Here is a 26,207-nt window from a genome sequence, read left to right on the forward strand (position 1 = left end):
GATTCTGCTGTGGGCAAAGAGAAGAAATGTGACAATCCTGACGAGGTCATTGCAGGAGTGCAAAAACGTCAGGGCAGATCTTCTCAGTCGTCGGGAACAAATCCTACCGACGGAATGGACCTTGAACAAAGACGTGTTGTCGAGACCTTTGGACGTTGTGGGGACGTCCTCTGGTCGACTTATTCGCGACGTCAAGGACCAAGAGACTTCCTCTTTATTGCTCCCCGGTCCTGGATCCAGAAGCGATCGCGGTAGACGCGTTGCTTTGGAATTGGACGGGTCTAGACCTGTACGCCTTCCCACCATTCAAGATTTTGGGGGAAGTCATGAGGAAGTTTGCGGCCTCAGAAGGGACGAGGTTGACCCTGATCGCTCCGATGTGGCCAGCGAGAGAATGGTTCACAGAGGTCATGTCTTTCCTTGTAGACTTTCCAAGGACATTGCCCTGGAGGAAAGATCTACTCAAACAGCCTCAACTTCGAAAGGTTTCACCAAAACCTCTCCGCTCTGGGTCTGACTGCGTTCAGACTATCGAAAAGTTGGCCAGAGCGAGAGGTTTTTCGAAAGCAGCTGCGAGAGCAATCGCACATGCAAGACGTGCTTCCGCAAGAGCTGTTTACCAATCGAAGTGGGCTTCCTTCAGGGCATGGTGTAAAAAGGAGGGAGTTTCCTCTTCCTCGACCTCTGTGAACCAGATAGCTGATTTCCTGCTCTTTCTCAGAAATGTGCAGAAATTAGCGGTCCTACCATCAAAGGGAGGGATAAAAGCATGTTGTCAGCGGTTTTTAGGCACAGAGGCCTTGACCTTTCTGACAACAAGGACATTCATGACCTTTTAAAATCTTTCGAGACTTCGAAGATTCCTCAAATGAGACCTCCGTCATGGAACCTTGACGTGGTTCTTAAGTTCCTTATGTCAAGTCCTTTCGAACCGCTTCAGGCAGCGTCTCTTCGAAACTTGACAAGGAAGGCTCTTTTCCTAACTTCTCTTGCGACGGCTAAGAGAGTTAGTGAGATTCAAGCGTTTAGTAATTTAATGGGATTCAAAGGAGACAATGCTGTCTGCTCGTTGAACCCAACTTTCTTGGCGAAGAATGAAAATCCTTCGAATCCTTGGCCGAAAACTTTCGAGATCAAGGGTATGTCAAGTCTGGTGGGCCAAGAACCAGAGAGAGTCCTGTGCCCGGTCAGGGCTCTGAAGTTCTATGTACATAGAACAAAAGAGGTAAGAGGTCCCTCAGGTAATCTCTGGTGCTCTGTGAAGAGACCAGAGTTACCTTTATCGAAGAATGCTGTTGCTTTCTTTCTAAGGGACGTCATTAAGGAGGCTCATTCAATCTTTCCAGAAGACTGATTTGAGCCTCTTACGAGTGAAAGCTCACGAAGTTCGAGCTGTCGCTACCTCTCTTGCCTTCCAAAAGAACATGTCAATCAAAGACATTCTTGATTGCACCTTTTGGAGGAGTAACTCCGTCTTCGCCTCACATTACCTAAGGGATGTGAGAACAGATTTATGACGATTGTAATTCACTGGGGCCATACGTTTCTGCGGACACAGTCTTGGGGTCCGGAAGTAGCTCTTTCCCTATCCCTTAGTTAGGATTAGGTTTGGTTAGTTTTGTTGTTGTGTTTTTAGGTTGTGGTGAGTCTTATGTGAAGATCTCCCATCCTTTAGTTAGTTTTAAGGGGTTTTTTGAATAGTTGGTCAGGTGGTGGTCAGTTGCTTCGTTGCCCTCATATGTATGGCCTCGATGGTCTTGTCACGTTGAGGTCTCGTACCCGTTGACAGATCATCCAGAGCGCACCAGCACTACAGGTCTCCACCTGGCTGGCAACTCTGATTTAAGCAAAAGCAGCCTTAAGTGACAGTAATCACATAGTCTACTTTGCAAACAGGTGAGGAACCAAGATGTATATCATCTACTTAATTTAAGTTTCCTAAAAAATCCTATTCTGTCTCTTCCCACCATCCGAAGGTGGGATTCAGCTATATATATATCTGTCAGGTAAGTGGCATGAACAAAATGTTATTGTTATTATACAATTAAGTTTGTTCATACTTACCTGGCAGATATATATAATTAAATTGCCCGCCCTCCTCCCCTCAGGAGACAGTGGCATAATAAATATGAATAGAAAATGGGAATGGTTCCTGATATCGCCTCCCAGCGGCGGGGAATGGGTACTACCACCTGGCCGCCCACTGCGTCTGTCCGCGAGTTTTGAAATTCTGTCGGACTTCAGAAAATACAGCTATATATATATCTGCCAGGTAAGTATGAACAAACTTAATTGTATAATAACAATAACATTTAAATTACATACAAACTGTTTCCTAAATAAACAAATACAGTAGCATGTATCATCATTTGAATGGCATCAATTCAAAATCTTGAGTTTAATCTCAATGCTGTTCTACTTTTTAATAACCATTCTTTCAGTTTATTATGAGAAATATTACATTATTCTTTAAAAGTCTCAAGTAACATACAAAAAGGTATCCATAACCTCTACATTGCTCTTTCAAGTGTTGATGAAATGACAGATTTACTTATACAGCATCAATTGTAGTCTTAATACATATTAACAAAGTAGTTAAAAATGAATAAGTACCATTACTTACCAACAACACATTATATAGTACCACCTCAATAATCTTGAATAATTTGGGGAAACCAAATTTACTTTCCCGAACTGACTAGATTAAATGGAAGTTTTTTAATTGCTTAGCCTACGATAGCCAAAGTTCATACCGAAAACACAGGCACCTGTAATGTAAGTATCTGAAACTGTAACATGCCTTTCTTTTAATTCAATTTGTTACAAATTTGTATTAGTTTTTAGCTTTATACGTGCTATTTAAATAAGCTCCACATTTACGTTCAATAATGATGTTTCTAGTACCGTGGTATGCATTTTAACTAAAACTATTCATAACAATTTTTCTGAGATTGTTTTTCTGCCCATACTATATCATTTCAACATTTGAATACATTTTAATGTGTTTAATGTTTTACCTACTGTTGTGAATTCCAATATGTAAATTTAGTTTTTTCTTTGAAAAAATCTATGAGAGGAGACATTAATTCTTTCTTGTTAAATTAGTTTTTAAAAGTCTAACTGGAATTATGCATACTACAAGATTAATATAAAGCATATGAAGAATCAGATACAGTGACAAAATTATTTTTCTACAGTAAAAGTCTGGTATGTTTTTTCCTCTTAAAAATTTGTAAGTGTATTAAAAATACTTCAGTAAATCCAGGTCAGCCCATTTTCTGGAAATTGCTTAAAATAATTAAAATAATATTTTTAGTGAAATTTATCCTTTATAAATAAGCTTAAGGAGACCAATGAATTACTTCGTGGCACTCTCACCCAAAAGATTTCTTAAATGATAAGTAAAAATTGGTGCAAGCTTGTGTTAAAGAAGTTGGACAGCACTGTGGGGGACGAAATCAAAGGGAACATATGGATGTAGTAAGCACGAAGCATTACAGCTAAATACAAAAGAGTAGTTGCCAAAAAACCTTTAGTACCACCAACAGGAGGAGCCCAAAAATATTTTACAGCTCTAACTCCTTCTTGAAATATTTAATCCCTCATTAAGCCACTCAGCATGTGGAAATAAGTAAACACATAATAATTGTGCCTTTCTTAAGGGTAGAAATATATTTGCTCTTTTCCGTCACTGTTGTTTATCAGGATTTATTTTCACTTTACATTTTGTTATTTAAACATCCATTCATCTTCCTAGACTCTAGTCTGTATGGGCTTAGAAGACCCTACTTGAGTGAAAGTTTTCAAACATAGACATGAGTTTAAAACTGACACTACGGGAAGCAAAAGCCTAAACTACAGTAACTGACAGGTCTTAGGTAAATCCATAGAAAGGGATTAATGTTATGTTACAGGAATGATTCAGGTGGCTAAATAAATGTACTGCACTGCTTTTTCTACCTAGCCACATCCTAGTATGTAATCTTAAGTGTGTTTGACAGAATTCAGATGTATTTCTGTGAAGGCTACTACTATTACTACTACTACTATAGTATTATCATTATTATTAATATTAATTAATAATGATAATGTGACCTGGACAATCAAACTATACTCGGTTTTTTTCCATCTGTCCATCCGCGTGTGGTGTTTGCGTATGGTAACACTGCGTCCTGGGCTTTAGATAGTTACATTCAGCTTACATTAAACAATAATAACAATATCCTATTTCGAATATTAACGGTGTAATTCGCATACAGTAAATTATTAAAACACTTTTCAGTTGCAAATGAACACCCAGATATCCTTTTAATTACCTAAAACTTACACATAGCGTAACTATTTAAAGCCCGGGACGGTGTTACCATACAAAAACGCACAGGCGGATGGACAGATGGAAAAAAACAGAGTATAGGATTGCCACAAGCTAGATTTAAAATAACACTTGAAGCTAATCTATTTTTCACATGCTACAATACTATGATACCCATGATAAATATGTTTAATGAAAATATTTTTTAAATAAACAAATATGAGTAAATAAAATACATACAAGTTAGCAGTCAGTACTAATTGGATCCAGACTAATGCTTACTTATTGTATTACCATATGTCTATAGACTGAATATAAACTTGAAAGGTAATAAAAACTATCAAATTTTAAATTTCTTGTATATAAACATCAGGTTTCACCCTGTACCTTTAAGCAACCAAAATGTTTATTCAATCCCCTTCAAACCCAAATGAATTTATCAACCTTGGACTGTATTATCAACCCTCTAGGGTCAATATCAACCATTTCAGAGACCCCAGATTGACATTAGTTCTATGGAGAAAACTTTAATGCAAAACTACTGATCTAATTCACTGAGTATAGCAAACTTTGATTACAAAAACATCTCTACACGTCTGCTGCTCAAGATGAGATTTTCCACTGTCTTATCACAGTTTCCTGAATTATGTATATAAAAGAAAAGTCCATTAACATTGATTTGCAATAAAAAAAGAAAACACAGCCATTGGCTAATATCTGCAAATTGTCTAACCTGGAAAACTCTACACCCTTTTAGAAGCTAAACAAATTCCTGATGACTTTCATCTGCATCATACATTGCAAAAACATCACCAAGCATTTCTGCTGGAACTTCACTTTTCCTAAGCTGCAGAGAATAACAGGCTTCTTCAACTTTATGTAAGCTTGATCGAAAAACTGTAAATTTATAATACAATTCTCTCAGAGGAATATATCCAAGAGATAAAAAACCTCCGTGAATGCTTTTCAAAACATCACAGATTCTGTAGCAAACCTCAAAATCACCGGTACTTACACACTTAATGCAAAATCTCATGAGTTCTCCTGTCAAGTCTGCAATACCAAGAATATACTCTTTAGGCTGAACTAAAACCCTCATTGGCACAACATCATTGTCCTCTTCACTGCTGCCAAAGCTCAAGCGCTCCTGTACATCTGAGTGGCCAATAATTTTATCAGTTGTTAAAAAGTGATGCAGGGAGAGAGCCTCTATATACTCTTGCAAACCTAAAAAAAAAAAGTAAGCAAATTACACAAATAATTGGTTCATATTCAGAATACTAATTTCTAATTATCTGTTTTATATCAAAACCAGTAAAGATATACACTCCGCTTTGCAATTTGAATGCTCACACACAAATATAGTTTTCTGTCTTAAGAACACAAAAAGCAGAGTACTGTATCTTCAAACAACAGTTCCTATACTGGTAGGCAGTAACCATTTCCTGACTGCTTTGTCTCAAGTAATGCATATCAGTATGATATTCTCCCAAACTTTACTTTGGCAATTTGAAAATTGCTAACTCATTTTTATTCCTTAGTTATTCATTCTTCCCAATTATTTTGCCACTGTCTAATTTAAATTTATTTGAATTGATTTTATGAATTTATGCTGTCATGCCAAGCACCAGATTACTTTTGTCCATTCAGAATTGAAGACAGTGAAAAAAAAAAAAAAAAAAAAAGAATTGAAGTGGCTGGACAGCAAGATAGAGATAAAAAAAAAAAAACCCACAGTTGCACTACAAGTAAGATAGAGAGGTTGGTTAACAAGATTGGAGAAAGAAAGTAGGAACATAAATATGGTAAAAGGTTAAAAAATGGGTACAGCTATGGGCTGTTTCTACCACAATTGCAGTACAGATGCTTATGCTGTCTCTGCTGATCCTGCTTTGCCAGCAGTGCCTGCTATTTTTGCCTACATGTGCTGTGCCAGTGATCATCCTATGCCTGCTTCACCAGCTGTGGCAGCCACTTCTCTTATGCCTACTGTGACCCCCTCTTCCTGCTCTGCCAACTGTGCCAGCCAGCAGTTATCACTTCTACTCCTGCTGTGCTGTATAGCAATTTTACTGTTGGATGCTCAGTCTACACAATGTGTGAGGCGGTTGTAGATGTGTGAAGCACAGTCCAGACAGTATTAGTGTCATGAGCATGCACTGATGCTTCTTTTGTTTTTCTGAACAAAAGGCTGTGAATCTTGTGAACATTGCAGACTGCAATGTTGGGCCTGATAATATGGTATATCATTGATGAGCTTATATATGAGAAAATTGTTTTATGTTGTAAAAACAGACGTACTTTTGTACATCTCTTACAAATCCCGATTTGTGTTACAAAAATAACTCAACCACTACGTAGGCTACAGTGATTAGATCATCACCAAGAATATCATCAGTACTGTCATTTTAAATAAAAGATCAACACATAGGAGCTTGGGTAATAAATCAATATGCAGTACCCCAGGCCAGCAAAACTTTGAGGTCTGCTAACTTAAGAAAAAACACTTAATAATGGAAAGAGGAAGATATGCAAATGCAAGAAAAAAACTTTTTAAAAGTTTTCTGTACCTTCCACAAGAAGTTGAAAACGATTATTTACAACGTGGGCCCTCTTTACAAGACAAGCATAAATTTGACAGAGTTATGTATGATTTTTCTAAAAAAGATATCTATTTTATTTTGTAAAATTATAATTATAGCTCACACAATATCAAAACAGATAAGAAATAAAATTAGTAACATATTCTGAGCATATTTGTTGTAAAATATTTACAAAAATTAACTGAGACCAAAGATGCAATAACTTTTTGGGATTTACACGTATTTTTTCAAATATTTCTTTGCAAAATGAAGTTTTCATAATAAAACTAATATTGTAATACTTACCTGAACACCTGAATTAGCCCTGGTCACTGACCAGCCCGAACTATATCCCCACATATATTATCCACTAAGTGGGTAATTTTAACTGTCAGTGTTACCAACGCTGCAGGTAAAATCTAGTCAAATGGGTTACCTGTGTTACCGTTGGCAATGCTGCTGCAAATACCTGCCACCAGAGGGCCTGTCTCCCTCATTCCTCAATGAATCATTCACTATCAAATCGAAGTGGGGAGGAGGGTGGGAATCATTCAGGTGTTCAGGTAAGTATTACAATATTAGTTTTATTATGAAAACTTCATATTGCAATACACTCCCTGAACACCTGAATTAGCCCGATTAACAACATTTAGTTGGAGGCGGGGTCAATCTCATTCAGCCCGACCTGTCCACGGAACGCAGGTAACTCATAAGCAACCTAGCATGTATAAAAGCATGTATCCTCACCTAGTTATCTAAACTCGGAGGTGAGGATGTTTGCAAAGAAAGTACTCCAACATCAGTGTTGAGTCTAAGGTACTGTCTAAGTCAGAAGTACCTCCCATGTGATAAGCTATACTTCTTATTCATGGAGGTAAAAACAAATCTCCTCACCTGGTTGTCCAGCTCAGTAGGTGAGGATGTTTGCAAAGAAAGTACTTCAAAGTCAGTGTTGAGTCTAAGGTACTATCTGAGTCAGAAGTACCTCCCATGTGATAAGCTATACTTCTTATTCATGGAGGCAAAAAAAAAGAAAAAAAACAAATCTCCTCACCTGGTTGTCCAGCTCAGTAAGTGAGGATGCTTGCATAGGAAGTACCATACCGTTGGTGTCGAGTCCTAGGTACCGCCTGAGTCTGAAGAACCTCCCATGTGGTATTCTATACCTCTCATGTATGGAGGGGAAACGGTGAACCTCCCATGTGGCTATGTAGCCTCTCATGTATGGAGGAGAAGTTGAGTGTGCAGGACCTTCAGTTCTCTACTGCTCACCGATGTAGATGACTTGTGCTGAAGAAGTAGTAGTTATTCCAACATGACCATCGGGATCTGCCTAACCTCAAGGGCCTAGGGACAAAACACTCTGTCTAAGCTTGACCAACAGAAACACTAGAGTTCATTAGACTATCACTGCCTCCCTAAACTTCTAACACCATAAAGTTCATTTAGACTATCACTGCCTCCCTAAACTTCTAACACCCTGAAGTTCATTTAGACTATCACTGCTTACCTAAACTTCTAACACCCTAACTCTACCAAGCTAACTATAAAACTGAGTTACCGCAACGACAGGACCCCGAGAGGAACCTCTCTGAAGAAACTGAAATTCCTTAAGGTACAGTGTTGTGAAAAACCACAACAACTCTCAAAAAAAACCACCTACACAATCGCCGACAGCGAAACATTCCTCTGGAAGCCAAAGGGTAGCCCTCCGCATACTTGCGCCCTTGGATTGACTAAGAACCCATTCTTATGAGTGTCCGGATAGCGCTGAGGCAATGATTTAACAATAGTCCCTCCTCTCCTTGCCAAGAACATAGCATAACCCTCAGAAATGTTAGTCTGGTATGCAAACCCCCTCGAAACCAAAGTGAAGAGGTTATCAAACAGTCCAGGCTCAGAGAAACACCCATCAACTCTCACCACATCCACACAGAGTGGCTGTGAAAGGTGTCCTCCAAATATGAGCCTCATGATCCGTAACCCTTACCACACGAATCAATGAAGGAACCCAATAGAGAAAAACCTCAACTGACTCGTAAACCGGAAGTCGGACTCCGGCAGAGGAGTTACCCGCTACCTCATACAGAAAAATGATGCTAGCTTAAGTCATTCCCCAAAAAATGCCCGACTCGCCGAAACCAGACTACCCTACTTGATGTTTGAGAGACTGCTGGTTTGGTTGAATACAACATATCAAACATTACTTGAATTAACTGAGATCCCTCCGGAGCCTGGAATGCGGAAAGATAGAATGGACAAAGTCCACAATCCGTTATACTCGCTTCCTTCGCCGGAGAAACAAAAAAAACCCACAACTAGCAAACGAGTCTCTCTTCAAAGGTATCTATCCTCTGTCAGACCTGTCCGGCCACACCGGAACAGGAAAAAAGGAGAAAAGCCGAACCCCGACAAGAGCAGCACCCAAGAACCCGGAACCTACTACGCCTGGCTGCTCGATACCAAACGACATAAGATCCCATCATATCTGAGCCTACCGATCCGATTGCGCAACGATATACCAACAAGAAGATGATAAACTCCTGTGCAAGTCGTACTCGACTGCGCAACCCGCACTCCCCCCAGACATCATGATGTAACCCCTGCTGTCCGACCGCTGTCCACCCACTCACAAGAGCGAACTGTCTGTCACCAGTTCCGCAAAACCTGTAAGAGTTAGTCACTCGACTGCGGAACCCTCACTAGCCAGTGACGATAACGTTACGCCTGAGCCGAATATACCTTGGCGATGAACGACCACACATGCGAGTCACTCCCATACTGTTGCGCCAAACATGTACCAACCAAGACGATGACCTAACCTTGAAACAGTCTCAATTTACTGCGAAACTCCGCACTCACCATTGACTATGACACGAGACCAGGACGACTACAATAGGCGAGCAACACCCCTAAAGAGCGAAGAAGTCGCAAAACGCGATCCAACTAACCCCCTTTACCAATACGTACTAAACCTAGACTGGAGTCCGGAGCAAGTGAGGGAAAGAAGTACTCCCAGACACGGAATCAAGGTCGAACCCACCTTGAAAACCTCATAAGGACGAAACAGAAAAGCAGCAGGAAAAAGTTGAGAAAATAAGGAGAGAACAGTCACTACGAGTAACCCACAGGAACACCTAGCGCCGACATTGTGCAGGTGGAGAACCAACTGTGCGGTACAGTGCTTTAATAACGGGTTACGAACTGCGGAACCAATGGGAGCCGCAGAAGGAATTACCAGCTATCCTAAGAAAGGGGGCCGAGGGCACAAAAGGTGCTAATTACGATGCAGACGAACTGCGAACGGCCGTAGCCCCCCCGAGGAAATGACCACAGTAAGCACGTTACGTCTCACACTCCTAAGGTATATAAATGGGAACGAAGAAGGAAGATTACTAACTACCCTATGAAAGGAGTGGGTGGTGACAACCGGTATCGATACAGTCAACGATGGCGCAGGTGAATCTCCAACTGCCGTAGCCTCCTCAAGAACTACGGAGCCGGAGGACACATTACGTCTCAAAACAAGTAAGGATGAAAATACAGAGTTGCGGAACCGCCTTGAAGCATCAACATTAGCAGCCTGAGAACTACAGGACCCGTGGAAGGTGCTACGAAGGCAGCCCCTCCAAATTATTTCCTTTAACCCGGAGAGAGAGAGAGAGAGAGAGAGAGAGAGAGAGAGAGAGAGAGAGAGAGAGAGAGAGAGAGAGAGAGAGAGAGAGAGAGAGAGAGATTGAAATCATCTCCAAATTTCAGGATGAAACAATGAAACTGGCTCTACTGTGATATTGGTAAATAAAAACAGGATGAGCTAGAAGACTCCGAAGCGACATCCGAAGAATGAGCAGCTGAAGAAGGTTATGTAAAGACATTATAAGTTTAACAGAAAAACTGGGCGAGAGAAAACTAGACTGACTCTGTTCCCCATGATAATCTGAGAAACATTAGAAAATCAGGAAATTATTAGAAAATCAGGAAATTATTAAAGACGTGGTCGTGAATACAGTCCGTATTGAAGCTACCGTAATTGACTTGCGTTAATTCGATTTTACGATGGGGTTAGTATTTAAAATCGGAACTACATTGCAAATAAGTCTTCCTATATCTCTCGCGCAGCTGGCGTAGGCAGCATCGTGCATCAGACAGCGAGATTGTAGGGTTTAAAATAGAATTTAGGCCAAAGGCTGAATATTGGGAACTATGAGGTCATTCAGCGCTGAAGGGAAATTGACAGAAAAATGTTTGAAAAGGTGTAACAGGAAGAAAAACCTCTCTGTTGCACAATGAGTCAATTGTTAGGAGAGGGTGGAAAAACAGCATGAGTAGAGAAAAAAAAAATGAAATCAGGAAAGTAAGAGAGAGAGAGAGAGAGAGAGAGAGAGAGAGAGAGAGAGAGAGAGAGAGAGAGAGAGAGAGAGAGAGAGAGAATTACAACCGTCTAACATCTCCACCTCCATAAATTTGCACCCTCTTCTAAGTTAAAAGGTATTATCTTAATGATAATATACTCGTATAACTGCGTACAGCTATGAACAACCGAACGAGAACTTGTTGCTAATACGATCGAATCCTATAGCACTTTATTGTATTGATCGGCGTGCGAAAGTAATCGAATCTGATAACGTCTGTTTATCGTATTCATCCGCGTGCGACGGTAATTACTGTATTCATGTTATAAATGTAGCTGAAGCTGATAAGGCAAAATTACGTGCATCAGCAACCTGGATAGAGGTCCCAAGCTTTTGTATGAATTCAAACGCAGCCGTGGTAAAAGAAAGTAATAGCATGAAAGAGCTCGTTTACTATTGTTTCACACCGATAAAGATTAATCAAGTGTAAGGTTCGTAATACCTATGAAAACGAGTGAAAAACGAACGGAATCGCTAAATTTACGCATCTAAGCTGAGGGAAAAAACTAGCTTCCAATGAGACGTATTAGTCAAATTTTGGCCTTAAATTACATCGTAAGACGAACAGCATGACTTCGTTTCATAAGTTAAGTATCCAGATACTCATTATGGTAACTAGGAACAAAAACATTAGCCGAGACCAAGTGATATGGTTGAATCTGGAGCCAAGGAAATAGACTAGCCGGCATCATTGTCTGTCTAAGCCACGCCTCCTTACAACAGTGCTGTTTTGACAAGCTTGTGTAATTGTAATTTAATTGAAAAGTAATAAATTACATATTTCAATTTAATTGAAAATTAATAAATTACATATTTTAAGGTAATTAAATTAACTTTATTAGGCCAAATATTAATTTCAGTTGTCACTAATTTGATAATACAACTGGTAATTCTTTTGTAACTGTAATTGACATAAGCACAATGTAATTACTGACGGCCATAGTCTGTTAAACGTATGAAGACGTCATACAACGAATTCCTTATAGTATCTGACATCTAATTATATGCCACAAGATACCAGTATTGACTATGTTAAATGTCCAACATAGTTGAAAACACGTTTCCTTCAAAAAAACACGTCTCCTTCAAGACGACAAACCTTGCCTAAGTAAGGAAGAGTTGTTACGTTAGTTACGCTAGCCTATCAGGACAAGAATGAGGTGGATACGGCGACGCAAACCCGTACTCGCCATCAGCTGATTCCAGAGCGTGAATGACTGCCGAGTTCGTATTTATACTACGCTAATATGATGATACATACAATACAATTAATGCTTTAGTCGGACAGAATCTGATCTTCATTCTGTTCGATTACATTCATATTGAATTATACTAAGATCGGATTCTCGTTCGTTTCAATTACACCTGTACTGAATTATCCGTAGTCAGAATGCCTGAGCCTAAAGCGTTAGCCACTATAAAAATCACTCTACCGTTATGTAGTACAGCGAATACTTTTGGCTAGGCTAGGCTACTGTACATGCATACGATATATCATGTGAAACACCCTAGGCTAGCCGTAGTTAATTTTATTCGATTTCTCTACATAACGAATTATCGTACGTCAATATGCGTTGAACAGAGAATTAGTTATTAAAAATTACGCTATCGTATAAGTAGGAAGTAACCTTAAGACGAAGTAAGTATTCAACACTTCAGAACCCGACAGACCCGAAACCAGATCTGAATGGCCAACCATGGCCTAAAAGATTCTGACGCAAGGAACTGAAGCAAGAAACACCCAAGAGGCTCTAAGGACACTGTCCCTCTATAAACTACTACTTATAATAGAAAACCGACCGGAAGAAGCCTGCACTTCTCTTCCTAAACGCTATTTAGCCTATTATCCCTACTCATCTGTATCTGACCTAAATTTTCATCATCCTGAGAACTTACAAATTGAGGGAGGGGAAATCTGCTCCCAACACTGCCTGCTCCGCGCCGGGGGGGCCGGCAGAAACGTACCCACTCGGAGGCTTGCGGTTCTCCATTACCCCCAGCACCCGTTAGGGCTGGTTCTGGAACAGGCAGGGGGGCTGAAAAAGAACGATTAGAATTCACTATACTACTACTAGTACCACTATCTCTATATTTTGGTTAAATTATTCGTCAGGCTAGAAATATACTTAACATACTAGATGATAACCTTTCCACTAATTTCTGGAATAACTAACTGTTTCGTTGTCTCCTGACCAAGACAAACATCTGACTAGTATTACACTAAACCTTCCTACACGAAATAACGAAAAGAACGTCGATCATGTGTGCGGGTACTCATCCTACGCTTGAAGGGCGTGCAGAGCTGATGAGCACCCACATATCCAGCAGTAGAAGGCTCGATCGTCGAACTGTAGATGAAGTAGAAGCAGAGGCGTTTGCAGTCGGCGACAACGTTATTTTAGAGCCGATGAGCACCAACACATCCAGCAGTAGAAGGCTCGATCGTCGAGGCGTTTGTAGAAGGCGATGACGTTTATTTCCTAACTTATCCATAGCGAGTACAAAGTAGCTTCCAAAGTGAAACGGGAAAATTCGTAGTTTGTAACCAAGATGCGAAAACTCTTTGAGTGGGGTCGGGCTAAATGACCAAAAGTTCGCCTGATGTGGGACTGATCCGCACAGCAAGGCAAACAAAAAACAATTGAGGAATGAGGAGACAGGCCACTGGTGGCAGGTATTTGCGGCAGCGTTGCCAACGGTAACACAGGTAACTCATTTGACTAGATTTTACCTGCAGCATTGGTAACACAGACAGTTAAAATTACCCACTTAGTGGGTAAATATGTGGGGATATAGTTCGGGCTGGTCAGTGACCAGGGCTAATTCAGGTGTTCAGGGAGTGTATTGCAATATTACATTTATAACTGACATACTATCATAAAAAGATAAGAATGATCTTATTCTATCATCTTTCCTATAATAAAACAAAGACAATGCCTCGACTGAGAGAGATTTCCATGAAGATCACAGACACGACGGCAAGGCGCCAACTCTCAAACAGACGCTTTGAAAGAGACCACTAACTAATGACATCATTAACTAAGGTTACTGTCCAGATTATTAAGCAAACATACTTACAGTGCTATTCTACATTATCCTACTAAGACTATAGGACTTACTGTGACTGACAAAGGGCATTTTATATAGTAACTACTACTAAAACTCTCATGCCGGCTTCTGCAGTCATCCTAGGTAGATAGACATGTAGTACTGTAAGTATTCCGCTACCTATATATTATACCCTTAACTGTAACTATTCTCTGACATTGTTTGTGTGCAATATACTGCACCCTTGGTATATTTATGAGCAAATTTATAAAAAGACGTTGTGTGAGAGAGAGAGAGGCACTACATTCTCCCTTGAAGTCAAGATTCTAACTAACTCTCTCATGAGCTGCCCAGTTTATTTTAGCCAGTCTAAAAGTTGCCATTAGTGAATTTATGGGCTATAGTTATTCCGTCGTCCACCCAAAACCTCTTATTGCTACTCATGTGAGCATGTCTGTCAACTAAGAGTTAATAAAATTGTAATTTTAAATAAAATCAAAATTCAATAAAACTCAAAATCTGCAACAGTAGTGTAATTCGTTATTTCTCATATTAAAGTATTTAAAATTAACAGAACCTTTTATCTTACCTCCAGTGTATGCATAAACAAACTGATAAGGTTCTTCATCAACAAGTTCTTGCGCAACATACTTCATTTGGGTTTGCTCAATTTCCCGTAAATCGCTTGCTGCCGACGAGAGTATTTTTTCTCTTTCATCATCATCAAGCCTTGAAAAATAATGTAAAATACTGTAATGAAAAATATTAGTGACAAAAGCAGTTATTTACAGAAAATTTTTGTCCTCATCAATACAAACCATTGCCTTACTAGACCCCATTCCTTTGGTAACCAACAGACAGACCAATAAAAAAAACATGAATATCTTGCTGTTTTAGGTGATGATATATGCCTCTCAAGTGGAGACGTAACCACCTCCCCTCTAATTATTCACTAAGAGCTTTGCTCTCAAACTGACATATATACTACTGTAGAGTGAAAGAACTCGCTCATTTGGGGAAAAATACCATAACCTTACTTACAGTGTATTTCCCTGAATATTTATACCATATCTCTTTACTTCCTTTTGCTCTACCATTTTACAGGTATCCCATCTTACCAAATTGTTCTACTGACTGGTTATGGTTAGTCAACAATCCAATGACTTTTTAACATCCATTCTTGTACTGTATATTTCACTATTCTATGATTACTTGCATTTTTATGTTTTTATTTATACCTTCCACAGGCAGATCGCTTGGTGTTCCACCATCTAATTGTCTTTTTATAGTGCATTCTACTAGTCAATGAATCTGACAAAAGTTCCCTGTCATTATAACTTTATAGTATCATAAAGTAGTTCACTGAGATCACCAAGTCACATTTCTTAATGTTTGTAGGATACACCCCAAGAATTTGTTCTGAAATGAGAGATGAAAATTGGAGCTAAGTTGAAGTTAAAAGTTGGACAGCTACATGTGATTGTGGAATGGCTGGAAAGTAAATGCAGAGCAAGAAAGCTGGGGCTCTAGGGGCACTTATATTCTACTGAATGTTGTAATCCTCCACAGAGTCTAAGAGTCTGTGTGAGATTTGGGCTGGATCAGCTTCTTCATTACTATTTATCGCCAAATTAACTTCATGCCCGCCCCCCCCCCCCCCCCACCCATCCCCACTAAAAAACAAAATTTTTAAGGAAACTATCCTCTTTTCTAAGGGTTGCTTCATCTTTTACTATGCTTTTATGATAATATCCTCAAAAGATACAACCTGCCACTGGTGATTTTAATTTCAAATGCTGCATAGTTAGAATCTCATGCAAAAACCATACCATTAACTTTAAGGTTTTCACAAATCATACAGATTTTACAGAGTACAACAATGGTTCACATTCATGACATTTTTTCAAATATTACATTTCATAGGCATACAGTACACTGAATGCTCTGTAGTGTAAAATGTAGGCAATTACCTTAAACTGTATAAGTTACATCTCTGAAATGGCTAAAAATTGTATACCTACAGGACTGTACAGCCAATAATAATGAGGTAAAGTATTTTTTATCACAGTTATCTAAATGTATTTTCAAAATGGAATCAAGAAATGTAAGGATTCTTGTACCTTTTCAATTGGTTTTAAGTGAAGTTTAAACAAATTTAATCAATATATTACCCTAAAGCGTGGCTGATTTACAGTTCCTTAATGAACAGTAGGTAAAGGTCTACCTAAAAATGTAGTGGCACAGACAACCTACATAGGCAAACAAAATACCAACAGACAGCAGAATAAGCCAACAACTCACCCAGGTATCCTCTGAAGTGAAAAAATAATTCTCTTGCTTCGTACTGTTATGTCCCTGCTGGTTTTATAAACCCTCTCGTACTTGTCATTTTTATCTACTAATGTTCTTGAGTACTCTCGAAACAGAGTCATTAATGGTGTGTCTTGGGATGTGTCTGATGACAGCTGTTTCCTTTGCTTTTCACTACCTTCCTCTGTTGTTCTCGGCATCCTGAAGTATCTTTCTCACATACTATCCGAAGCCTGGGAATAAATATGCATGATATAAAAGCTGTCTCAATTAAAATTCAAATAAAAAGTTTTTGTTATACGTACTATAAAGTACTGATATATTAATGGCAATACATTTGTGGAATACAACTGTGACAATATACAAGAATGACAGCACATCAAATTCATTTCTATTCCAACTATTTATACAACTTTGACTTAGGCCTAATAATCAAATTGGCTCTTTCTTTTTCACTGCAAATTTACATTCTCAAATCACTGACTGAATGCTGAACAAGTAACTGTGGTGATGGAAACAAACAAGTACTAGTTCATTATAACCTAAATTTTATTTCAATTCTTCCCTACTGATTATATACACTGCAATAGTTTTGCTCTCCACATGAAACATGTAGCAAACATTTTGTTCAATATGCAATTATCATTGGCCCACAAATCACACTTGCTTAGTATGAATGAAGAAAATGGGCAATTAGGCCAATAGGTCATGATTTACCCCTAAGAAATAGCTTCTTTAACAACTTCCACATAACTGCAAAAGATCAACATGAAAATACCATGGCTAATATTTACTTAGAATCTACTGGTCACTTTGTTATCCACTATATAAGTAGTAATTGTAATGGTGTCTGGATCTCTGGCTTCTTATTCTTGTCTGAACAGTAGTCATGAAAAATTTAATACTACGTATTAGTATTTACAGTATTTTTGTTTGACTCTCCCAGTACCAATCACTAAAAGTATCATCCACTACAACACTCCATGGCAGCGCACTCAAAACTTCAGGATCCAAGAGTAGATAATTTGACACCTGAACATTACTTTGGCCAAGAGTGACGGTTGAGGTACAGGGATAAACCCTACGTTACTTTACTTTGCGACACAACCCTGTATATTTCACTTTGACTTATAACATTCTGTTTAATATTGTTAGAATCCATCCCTCCATCTAACTTACAGCATTCTAGTCCGGCATGGCATGATGCCCTAGGTCAGGTTAGGTTATGGCAGTTTCACAGGAACAAGGTTTGCAGTATCCTTTACCATATTGTCGCCAAACATTAGGCAAATATAATTTTTCATATTTGTTTATAATCAAAAAAGCTTATATTTTTTATTAGCAAAAATGGTAATGATGTGCAAACTACAGTATTTCTACACAACAACTCTGCATGGACTACAAGGAACGGTCCAGCGAATAAGAAAGCCACTAAGGACTGGGGGGGTCAAATGTATTTTGCCGTATTTAGTACTAGTCCCTAGGGGGTTTATTACAGTTAATCAACAAAAAATAACAGTAAATTCTTAACAAACAATCAAAATAGGTACTAGGCCATAGAAAAAGTCAATTTCCAAGGAAATATACCCAACACAGAGCAATTACTTAGACCTAGTGGTAATTCTTAACACTAGGTTAGATTTTCCTGGGCACCAAGGGAAGTTAGACACCCCTAAACTAGGAAGACCTCGTATCTTAGGTTAGGTAAAGCTGTAGGCTACTGCTGTAATTGCCACTGCTTTATTCTGGTGCTGTAGGCCTATATAACTTGTCTGGTGATCATTACTATAGATACCAAAGACATTTAGAGTTGAATTGAATATGGAATGTAGGCCAAAGGCCAAGCGCTGGGAACTATGAGGTCATTCAGCGAAACGGAAACCGACAGCAAAAGTTTTGAAAGGCGTAACTGGATAAAAACGTCGCAGTTGCACTATGAATCAAGTTTTAGAAGAGGGTGGAGAGCAAGATGGAAGAAAGAGAATATAAAAGGAGGTACAGCAAAAGGAACGAAAGGGGACGCTGCAAAGAACCCTAAGTAATGCTTACGATGCACCACATGAGGTACACTGACGACACTAACCCCCGTACGGGTTACCAACATGAGTTTCATCGAGTGGTTTAAGAATTTTCAACCATTGCTTTTCGTATAATAGGTAGGTAGGTACTAGGCTACCTACCTACCTAGTACTATTCCAATTGTTCCAATTTACCAAAAAAGAACAAAAGTTTGCAAATGAAAAAACATAAAATATAAAAAGGGAGCCTATGCCTAATGGCCAAAACTGCCAGACAAGGGCTACCTAATATCTAATTCTCGGGTATTAATTACCTAGCTAGCTATAAACAAGAGACAGAGTCATAGAGTTTATAATAGCTAGGTACTATTTGAACCTACAACCTTTATCTAACACTCAAATTCAAGCAACTCGCATGCACATTACAGAAAAACACAATAAAATAATTTAGATATCAATATTTTCAGTAATATAAGTTTAAACAATTCCTTTCACTCACTACTATACCTACTGACTACAGACTGTATGATCGCCTGGTAGGCAAACTGTCTGAGAACCTTTTGTTTACATTTGTGACGTCATCAGCAATCGTCATGGAATCACAAAAAAATTCAATGTTGCTATGTTTAAATGGCGATTTAACAATAGGTTATTGTTTGGGTTGAATGGCTTTATTCTCCACGGTTACATTTTTAGCTGCTTTGTGCCTGCACGAGTGATTGTTCTGCATTTTAGCATAGGGTAAAGTAAGGCGAATAAGACATGGTTTAAATTACCGATGGAAAAATGAGTTTATTGCCTTTACTTTGTTCTTTTCATGATGTCGAATTATTTTCAGTAGGAAGTAGGTTTGTCTAATTTTCCAAAATGGGGGCCTGTAGCGGAACCTGGCTAAAAAAAGGAGGCTGTAGCAGAAAATGAGACAGGAAACAATAGAGAGGACAGCAAAGACATGTTATAGAGTTCAATGTACTGCAATGCAGTAACAATTCTTAGTTACCAACTTATCACATTGTAAATTCATAAGAGAAAATCCTGTGGATCCGCGACCATTGATTTATTTATTTACTCAATAAAAAGAAAACCTGATAGGTCTAGCAGCTGCGTCTACATTGTTTAGCGTTTCCACGCGAAATTGCTTTCAATTTACTGGTCTAAAATGTAAAAAAAGAAAAAAATAGATTTCAGGGTGCGTTCCATAATGAGACTATATTGTAAGCTATCTGTGCTTTGGACTTGGGGGTGGCGGGGGGAGGCCATTTCGACGGTTGTCGCTTGCAAGCAAATATTCACATATTAGGAAAAACAATTAGCAGGTCGGTGCTATTAAATTATCTCAAAGCTGTCAACAGTTTCATAACTATAGAATGGTCTTGAAACTTTCATAATCACATGAAATCCTGGAAAACACACGCACACACACATATATATATATATATATATATATATATATATATATATATATATATATATTATAGTGTGTGTGTGTGTGTGTGTGTGTACATATATATATATATATATATATATATATATATATATATATATATATATATATATATATATATATGTGTGTGTGTGTGTGTGTGTGTGTGTTTCATTGAACTACATCCCTTTGTTTTCCTTCCATTCTGCAGTATAGGTATTCTTTGTTTAAGTAAATTAAAGGTAGTAACCTTATCATATTGTTGTATAATATTTGTATGCAGTACATAACTGCGTTGTTCTTTCAAGAAATGTTTGAATTCAGTTGAAAGCAGAATAATGGAAGCAATGAAAGAAAGACAAAAGCGTCTCGCTTCATTTGAAATTATTGGCAATTCGTAATTCAGGCGTTCAATATGGAACTAATGAAACAAAACGTCCTCGCTTCACTTTGAATTATTGGCATCGTAATTCCACTTCATATGACTTGATATGATATAATATATATATATAAACAATATAGATATTTTTTTTATAAAAACTATATATATATACAAATTATATATATATTATACTTATATATATATAATATTGGCTTTATTCATTAAAGATATTCAGGCATGATACTGTTTTTTGTGAGTTCCTGCTAGTTCGAGGGGTCAAAAGTGTTTATCTGCTTGATACCGGAAACCAAGGTCGGTCCACTGTCCATATATGTTTTGTCCCTCCTCCCCCCTTGGAAAATAATGTGCGGCAGCCCATGCATAATAATCAGTTGCCATTTGAATCCGCTATTCCAAAGTGGCTAAATAACTGAAACTGGCTCTTGCTCTTCGACACAAATGCATTTCCATGCGACAATAGCAGCAAATGGACGGACGCCGTGAAAAAACAAAAATTAAAATAAACGCAAAGCTCATTGGCCAAGGAGACCGAACCCACGAATTCCGGCGATGTCATTGGCTGATCGACGGCGGTTGCCAGACTTTCCAGCAGAGGGTTCCAGAGACCAGGGTCCAGACTCCAGAGGATCCAGGGAAGAACCGAAACACAAGCCATCACGCCACGAAGTCGGTCGGGGAAGGAGAGAGAGAGAGAGAGAGAGAGGGAGGTAGGCAGCAGGTGACTCAGTCATGACGAAAATGGACGGCAGTATCGGACTAGCCTTGGGAGTGTGAGGATCGCAGCTCCTCTTTGGACTACCTCCCCCCACCTGTTCTCGCCGAAAAAGATGGACGTATTTAAGTCAAATCTCATCGAGTTAGTGTACTTGTATCTGAGTATACTCTGCGTCGTCAAAACTGGTGAGTAGCCGAATAATAAAAGTTTACCGAGACGCCAAAAGTTTCTTAGTTTGGAATGTGAGTGGGGCTGTGTTTGAAACATTGTGACCAGAATTCGTTTGGTATAATGAGGACTAACCGCGTAGCAGCCAGTCGTTATATTTTTTAATTTTATAGTACAGAATTTAGTTGTAGAGGGTCTACTGTAAGCGTAATATTCCGTAAATGAGCGTTAGGTGAATTGACAGGTAAAACTGGGAACTTGGACGGGTGGATCTTACCTGGCGTAGCCCACTGCCTACCTGTACCTGGCTGGTGGCGGGCGTGGCTAGGTGTGTTCCATGGGTGAAGGCGTCTTCCGTTGGAACCAAATTTATTGCAAACAAGATTAATCCACATTTGTACAACAGATGTAGACAAATTGATCGCCCAACTCTCAATGTATCGATTTTAGCGTAAAATCTCGTATAATGCGTATGTAGCTAGTTTCGAAAGTTCGTTATCCTAAGACAATAGGTTTTGAATCTGGAAAAAAAATATGGAATCTAGGATGGGATACATAGGTATATATATACGGCAGACTTTTACGCGTTAACATTACCCCAGCCATGAAAATAACCCCGTTTTCTTATTTTTGAATGAATGGTAAACGTATTATTGAGACTTCCACATCGACGGTATTGTAGTCTCTCGTGATCCTGTTCACCCACCACAGGTGTCCGTGACGTCATCGTTATATCCTACAGAGAATACAAAAGGTCTCGTTGAGACGAAATTTCCGACCAAATATAGTGTTGTATTAATATATCGTACTTTTGTCCCTGTGGCTTCATGATTCGCTTTTGTTTATAAGATTTCTCAGGGTTTGTTGTTAAGTTGTTGAATAATAGCATACAAATAATACGAGTTTATTTATAGGTATTCAGTACACAACAGGATATTATAGCTGTGTAGCTGGTAAACTTCCTCACATCCTGTACTACTCTGTCTAGGAGTTTCTAGATCATCCATTCTTGCCTCCTAATAATTTCGATTTACATTCTTATTTTATTGACTTTATTCAGCCTCCACATGATAGCCATTACAGAATTCTCACATTCATCCTTTCATATACACAAACCAAGCCCGTACCTAGAGTTTTTTTTTTTTTTAATTTTTTTTTGGGGGGGGCGGGGTCGTTTTTCCCAAAACTGGACCTTTTCTTCTATATAAATGTCATTACATATACAAGATGAAATACTTGAAACTGTTATTTTAGTTATATTAAGAAGAAAAATTGGATATGCGGTCTATGCCCTTCTACTCGATTAGATGTTATTCAAAGCACTGACATTGATTAACAGAATTTTACTTTTAATGTTGAAAGAATATTTCTTCAGTTTTATTGATTGATTCATTTATTATGTTAACAATAACATGCATATTACTTTATTTGTTTTTCGTTATAATTGCATACGTTTGACCCTAACAAAATAAAAACATTAAATTACTTTTACTTTGTAATGGGTACAGTTCAATGAAAAGGATGTCACAGAAAAATATGGACTTTAAGAAATTTTGGGTTGGACATCCCCTCCCTCCCTCCCCCCCCCCCCCCCCCTCTGTACGGGCCTGCTAACCGTTTTATTACCATGTATGTGTATTTTCTTTCATATACATAAATTGGTCCGTTTTTTAAACGAAATTTGAGGAACAATTTGCTCCTCTGCCTTGTCACTTTTACTAATCAGTAGTTGAAGCTGTATGTGTGTGTGTTTTTTTATTGTTTTTTATTTATTATTTAACGGATAAGCCTGTTAAATAAACTACACTATCTCCCAAAGAATCTACTTTTGGGAAATTCGTTCGAGTGTGAGTGAATGATTGAAGGGTGTGGCGTAGTACACTTAAGTGCCTTCCCCGTTGCATTTAGATGCCATACTCTCTCTCTCTCTCTCTCTCTCTCTCTCTCTCTCTCTCTCTCTCTCTCTCTCTCTCTCTCTACCCCTTGACACGCACATACACACGCGAGCCTATACATGGTGAAAGGACAAGACAGTAAGTTCGAAAACTTGTAAAAATTAAAAAAAAAGGGCCATTGGTTTATTCCTTTTTATATAGAACAAATCCTGTATCTTCCATCTTACTTTTCCCTAACTAACATTACAATAATACTATCTGGCACCCGGGAATGATTTAATTGTCTGTGTATATCACTAAATGACTATGAAGGCACCTGCTTATGTTGGGTGTTGATAAGCCAATCACAGGGCTGGAAACCCTCAGTCTCGAGAGTTCACACAGGCAGTATGTAGGTTCCACGTCTCCTGAGGGATAAGTCTTTCAAAAGTATCCCTCAGGAGAGGTGGAACATACATCCTTCTTATGTGAACTCTCGAGAGAGACAGAGTTTCCAGGCCTGTGATTGGCTTATCAGCAGCCAATCAGGAGCGTCGTAAGGGACGGGCCTAGACATCAGATGCACGGTTGATGTGAATCTAGTACTATAGCATGCCCTCGACAGCCAGCAGTTTTTCCATTTTATTCCTTCTCCGCAGACATTCTGTAAGATGTGGAGGTTGGATGTTGTGTGTGAATTGTGATGGTCGAGAATTCTTTCCCGTGACATCCAGCTATCTAGTATATTTATTTAATTTTCTCACTGGTCGTCCCTGGTTACTAGATATCACACCAGTTGCATATGTTTCAGTTAAATAATTTGCCACCAGGTCGAGTGTCCCAGATCTTTTTAAAAGTTTTATAAGGAACTGTAATTCAAGGAATGCGGTTTTGAATATCTGGACACATGAGATTTAAGTGCCCGATCTTGGGCAGATCTAAATTTTTTTTTCTCAAGCTATTTTTTTTAAGTGCCTGGTTTTGGGCAGATCTAAAATCTACTATTTCATTTTGTTTGCACAATCTTTTTTTTTTTTTTATTTCATTTTTTTTCCTAATCTACTTTTTGTTTTCATTGTGTTTTGCACCAAATCTTTTTTTTATTTAATTTTTCCTTGGGGCGGATCTAAAATCTACTTTTTAATTTTTCTTTTTTTTTTGCACAATCTTGTTTTTTTATTTAATTTTTTCCTTGGGGCAGCTCTAAAATCTACTTTTCATTTTTCTTTTTCTTTTGCACATACTTTTTTTTATTTAATTTTTTTACACCTTGGGGGCAGAATCTTAAAATTCAGCTTACATTGAATGGGACCTCTTTGAGCAGATCAAAAGTCAGCTACTACTATTTGATTGGACGTCTCAGGTCTCGGGGTATCTTACCTGTCATATGAAGGACCCATTGCCTGGGGAGGGTACCTTCGGGTACCGTCATCTCAGTTGAGAGAAATATATATATAGCCTATATATTTTTTTTTCGTCCAGGGTCAATCAAGTTGATCGCATATTCGCAGGGGGCATCCTGCTGGGAGAGAAAGCATGTGATATTGGGTGACACCATACTGTAGGAATAATAATAATAATAATAATAATATTATTATTAGTATTATTATTATTATTATTTTATTTTTTGCTATATCACAGTCCTCCAATTCGACTGGGTGGTATTTATAGTGTGGGGTTCCGGGTTGCATCCTGCCTCCTCAGGAGTCATCACTTTTTTTTCTTACTGTGTGTGCCGTTTCTAGGATCACACTTTTCTGCATGAGTCCTGGAGCTACTTCAGCCTCTAGTTTTTCCAGATTCCTTTTCAGGGATCTTGGGATCGTGCCTAGTGCTCCTATGATTATGGGTACGATTTCCACTGGCATATCCCATATCCTTCTTATTTTCTTATTTTCAGGTCCTTGATACTTATCCATTTTTCCCTCTCTCTTCAACTCTGGTGTCCCATGGTATTGCGACATCAATGAGTATACTTTCTTCTTGATTTTGTCAATCAACGTCACATCTGGTCTATTTGCACGTATCACCCTATCTGTTCTGATACCACAGTCCCAGAGATCTTTGCCTGATCGTTTTCTATCACTCCTTCAGGTTGGTGCTCGTACCACTTATTACTGCAAGGTAGCTGATGTTTCTTGCACAGGCTGCCAGTGGAGGGCTTTTGCCACTGAATCATTGCCTCTGAAATCATGCCCTCTTTTTTGTACTGGTTCTGTGCAAGTGCCGGACATTCGCTCGCTATGTGGTTTATGGTTTCATTTTTCGTATTGCACTTCCTACATATGGAGAGATGTTATTTCCGTCCATCGTTCTTTGAACATATCTGGTTCTTAGGTCCTGATCTTGTGCGCTGTTATCATTCCTCAGTTTCCTTCTTGAGCTCTCCCCTCTGTAGCCATTGACATGTGTCATCGCTGGCTAGTTCTTTAGTCTGTCTCATGTATTGTCCGTGCATTGGTTTGTTGTGCCAGTTCCTCTGTTCTGTTTGTCATTCTCCTGTCTCTGTATATTTTCTGGGTCTTCGTCTACTTTTATCAGTCCTTCTTCCCATGCACTCTTGAGCCACTCGGCTTCACTGGTTTTCAGATATTGCCCCATGCTCTGTTCTCGATGTTGACGCAGTTCTCTATACTTAGTAGTCCTCTCCCTCCTTCCTTTCGTGTTATGTATAGTCTGTCCGTATTTGCTCTTGGGTGTAGTGCTTTGTGTATTGTCATATGTTTCCTGGTTTTCTGGTCTATGCTGCGGAGTTCTGCCTTCGTCCATTCCACTGTTCCTGCGCTGTATCTGATTACTGGCACTGCCCATGTGTTTAGGGCTTTTATCATATTCCGGCATTGAGTTTTGACTTGAGTATCGCCTTGAGTCTCTGCATATATTCTTTTCTGATCGTGTCCTTCATCTCTTGGTGTTTTATATCCACTCCTTCCATCATTACC

The 26,207-nt window shown here is 38.8% G+C and overlaps 2 protein-coding genes across 4 annotated transcripts in view; one reads left to right on the forward strand and one right to left on the reverse strand.

The window, feature by feature from the left end:
- Positions 1 to 3,681: 3,681 nt before the first annotated feature.
- Positions 3,682 to 19,328, reverse strand: LOC135195551 (translin-associated protein X-like). Of its 3 annotated transcripts, none has more exons than XM_064221815.1 (4): positions 19,194 to 19,328; positions 16,656 to 16,897; positions 14,944 to 15,083; positions 3,682 to 5,539 (listed from the first exon to the last, which is right to left on the reverse strand). In XM_064221815.1, the coding sequence occupies exons 2-4, from the start codon at positions 16,862 to 16,864 to the stop codon at positions 5,073 to 5,075; spliced, it is 816 nt and encodes a 271-aa protein (XP_064077885.1). In that variant the 5' UTR covers positions 16,865 to 16,897; positions 19,194 to 19,328; the 3' UTR covers positions 3,682 to 5,072. The 3 variants fall into 3 exon arrangements, with proteins under 3 accessions (XP_064077885.1, XP_064077887.1, XP_064077886.1); XM_064221817.1 differs by having other exon boundaries at positions 19,198 to 19,323; XM_064221816.1 differs by having other exon boundaries at positions 19,190 to 19,313.
- A 1,829-nt stretch (positions 19,329 to 21,157) lies between these two features.
- The window catches only part of LOC135195552 (uncharacterized), a 55,476-nt gene continuing 50,426 nt past the window's right edge, over positions 21,158 to 26,207 (forward strand). The window contains exon 1 of the mRNA XM_064221818.1: positions 21,158 to 21,408. Within this exon, the coding sequence (XP_064077888.1) occupies positions 21,336 to 21,408 (73 nt within the window). The 5' untranslated portion in view covers positions 21,158 to 21,335. The remainder of the gene's footprint in view (positions 21,409 to 26,207) is intronic.

Source organism: Macrobrachium nipponense, chromosome 16, assembly GCF_015104395.2.
Source record: "Macrobrachium nipponense isolate FS-2020 chromosome 16, ASM1510439v2, whole genome shotgun sequence".
NCBI classification, from domain to species: domain Eukaryota; kingdom Metazoa; phylum Arthropoda; class Malacostraca; order Decapoda; family Palaemonidae; genus Macrobrachium; species Macrobrachium nipponense.

Excerpts from the sequence above, each read along its gene's own strand:
- LOC135195551 (XM_064221815.1), bottom strand. The coding sequence starts at position 16,864 with ATGCCGAGAACAACAGAGGAAGGTAGTGAAAAGCAAAGGAAACAGCTG. Across the intron at positions 15,084-16,655 it reads TCACTTCAGAGGATACCTGG|GCTTGATGATGATGAAAGAG; the intron begins GTGAGTTGTTGG and ends TTATTTTTCAAG. Across the intron at positions 5,540-14,943 it reads TGTTTATGCATACACTGGAG|GTTTGCAAGAGTATATAGAG; the intron begins GTAAGATAAAAG and ends TTTTTTTTTTAG.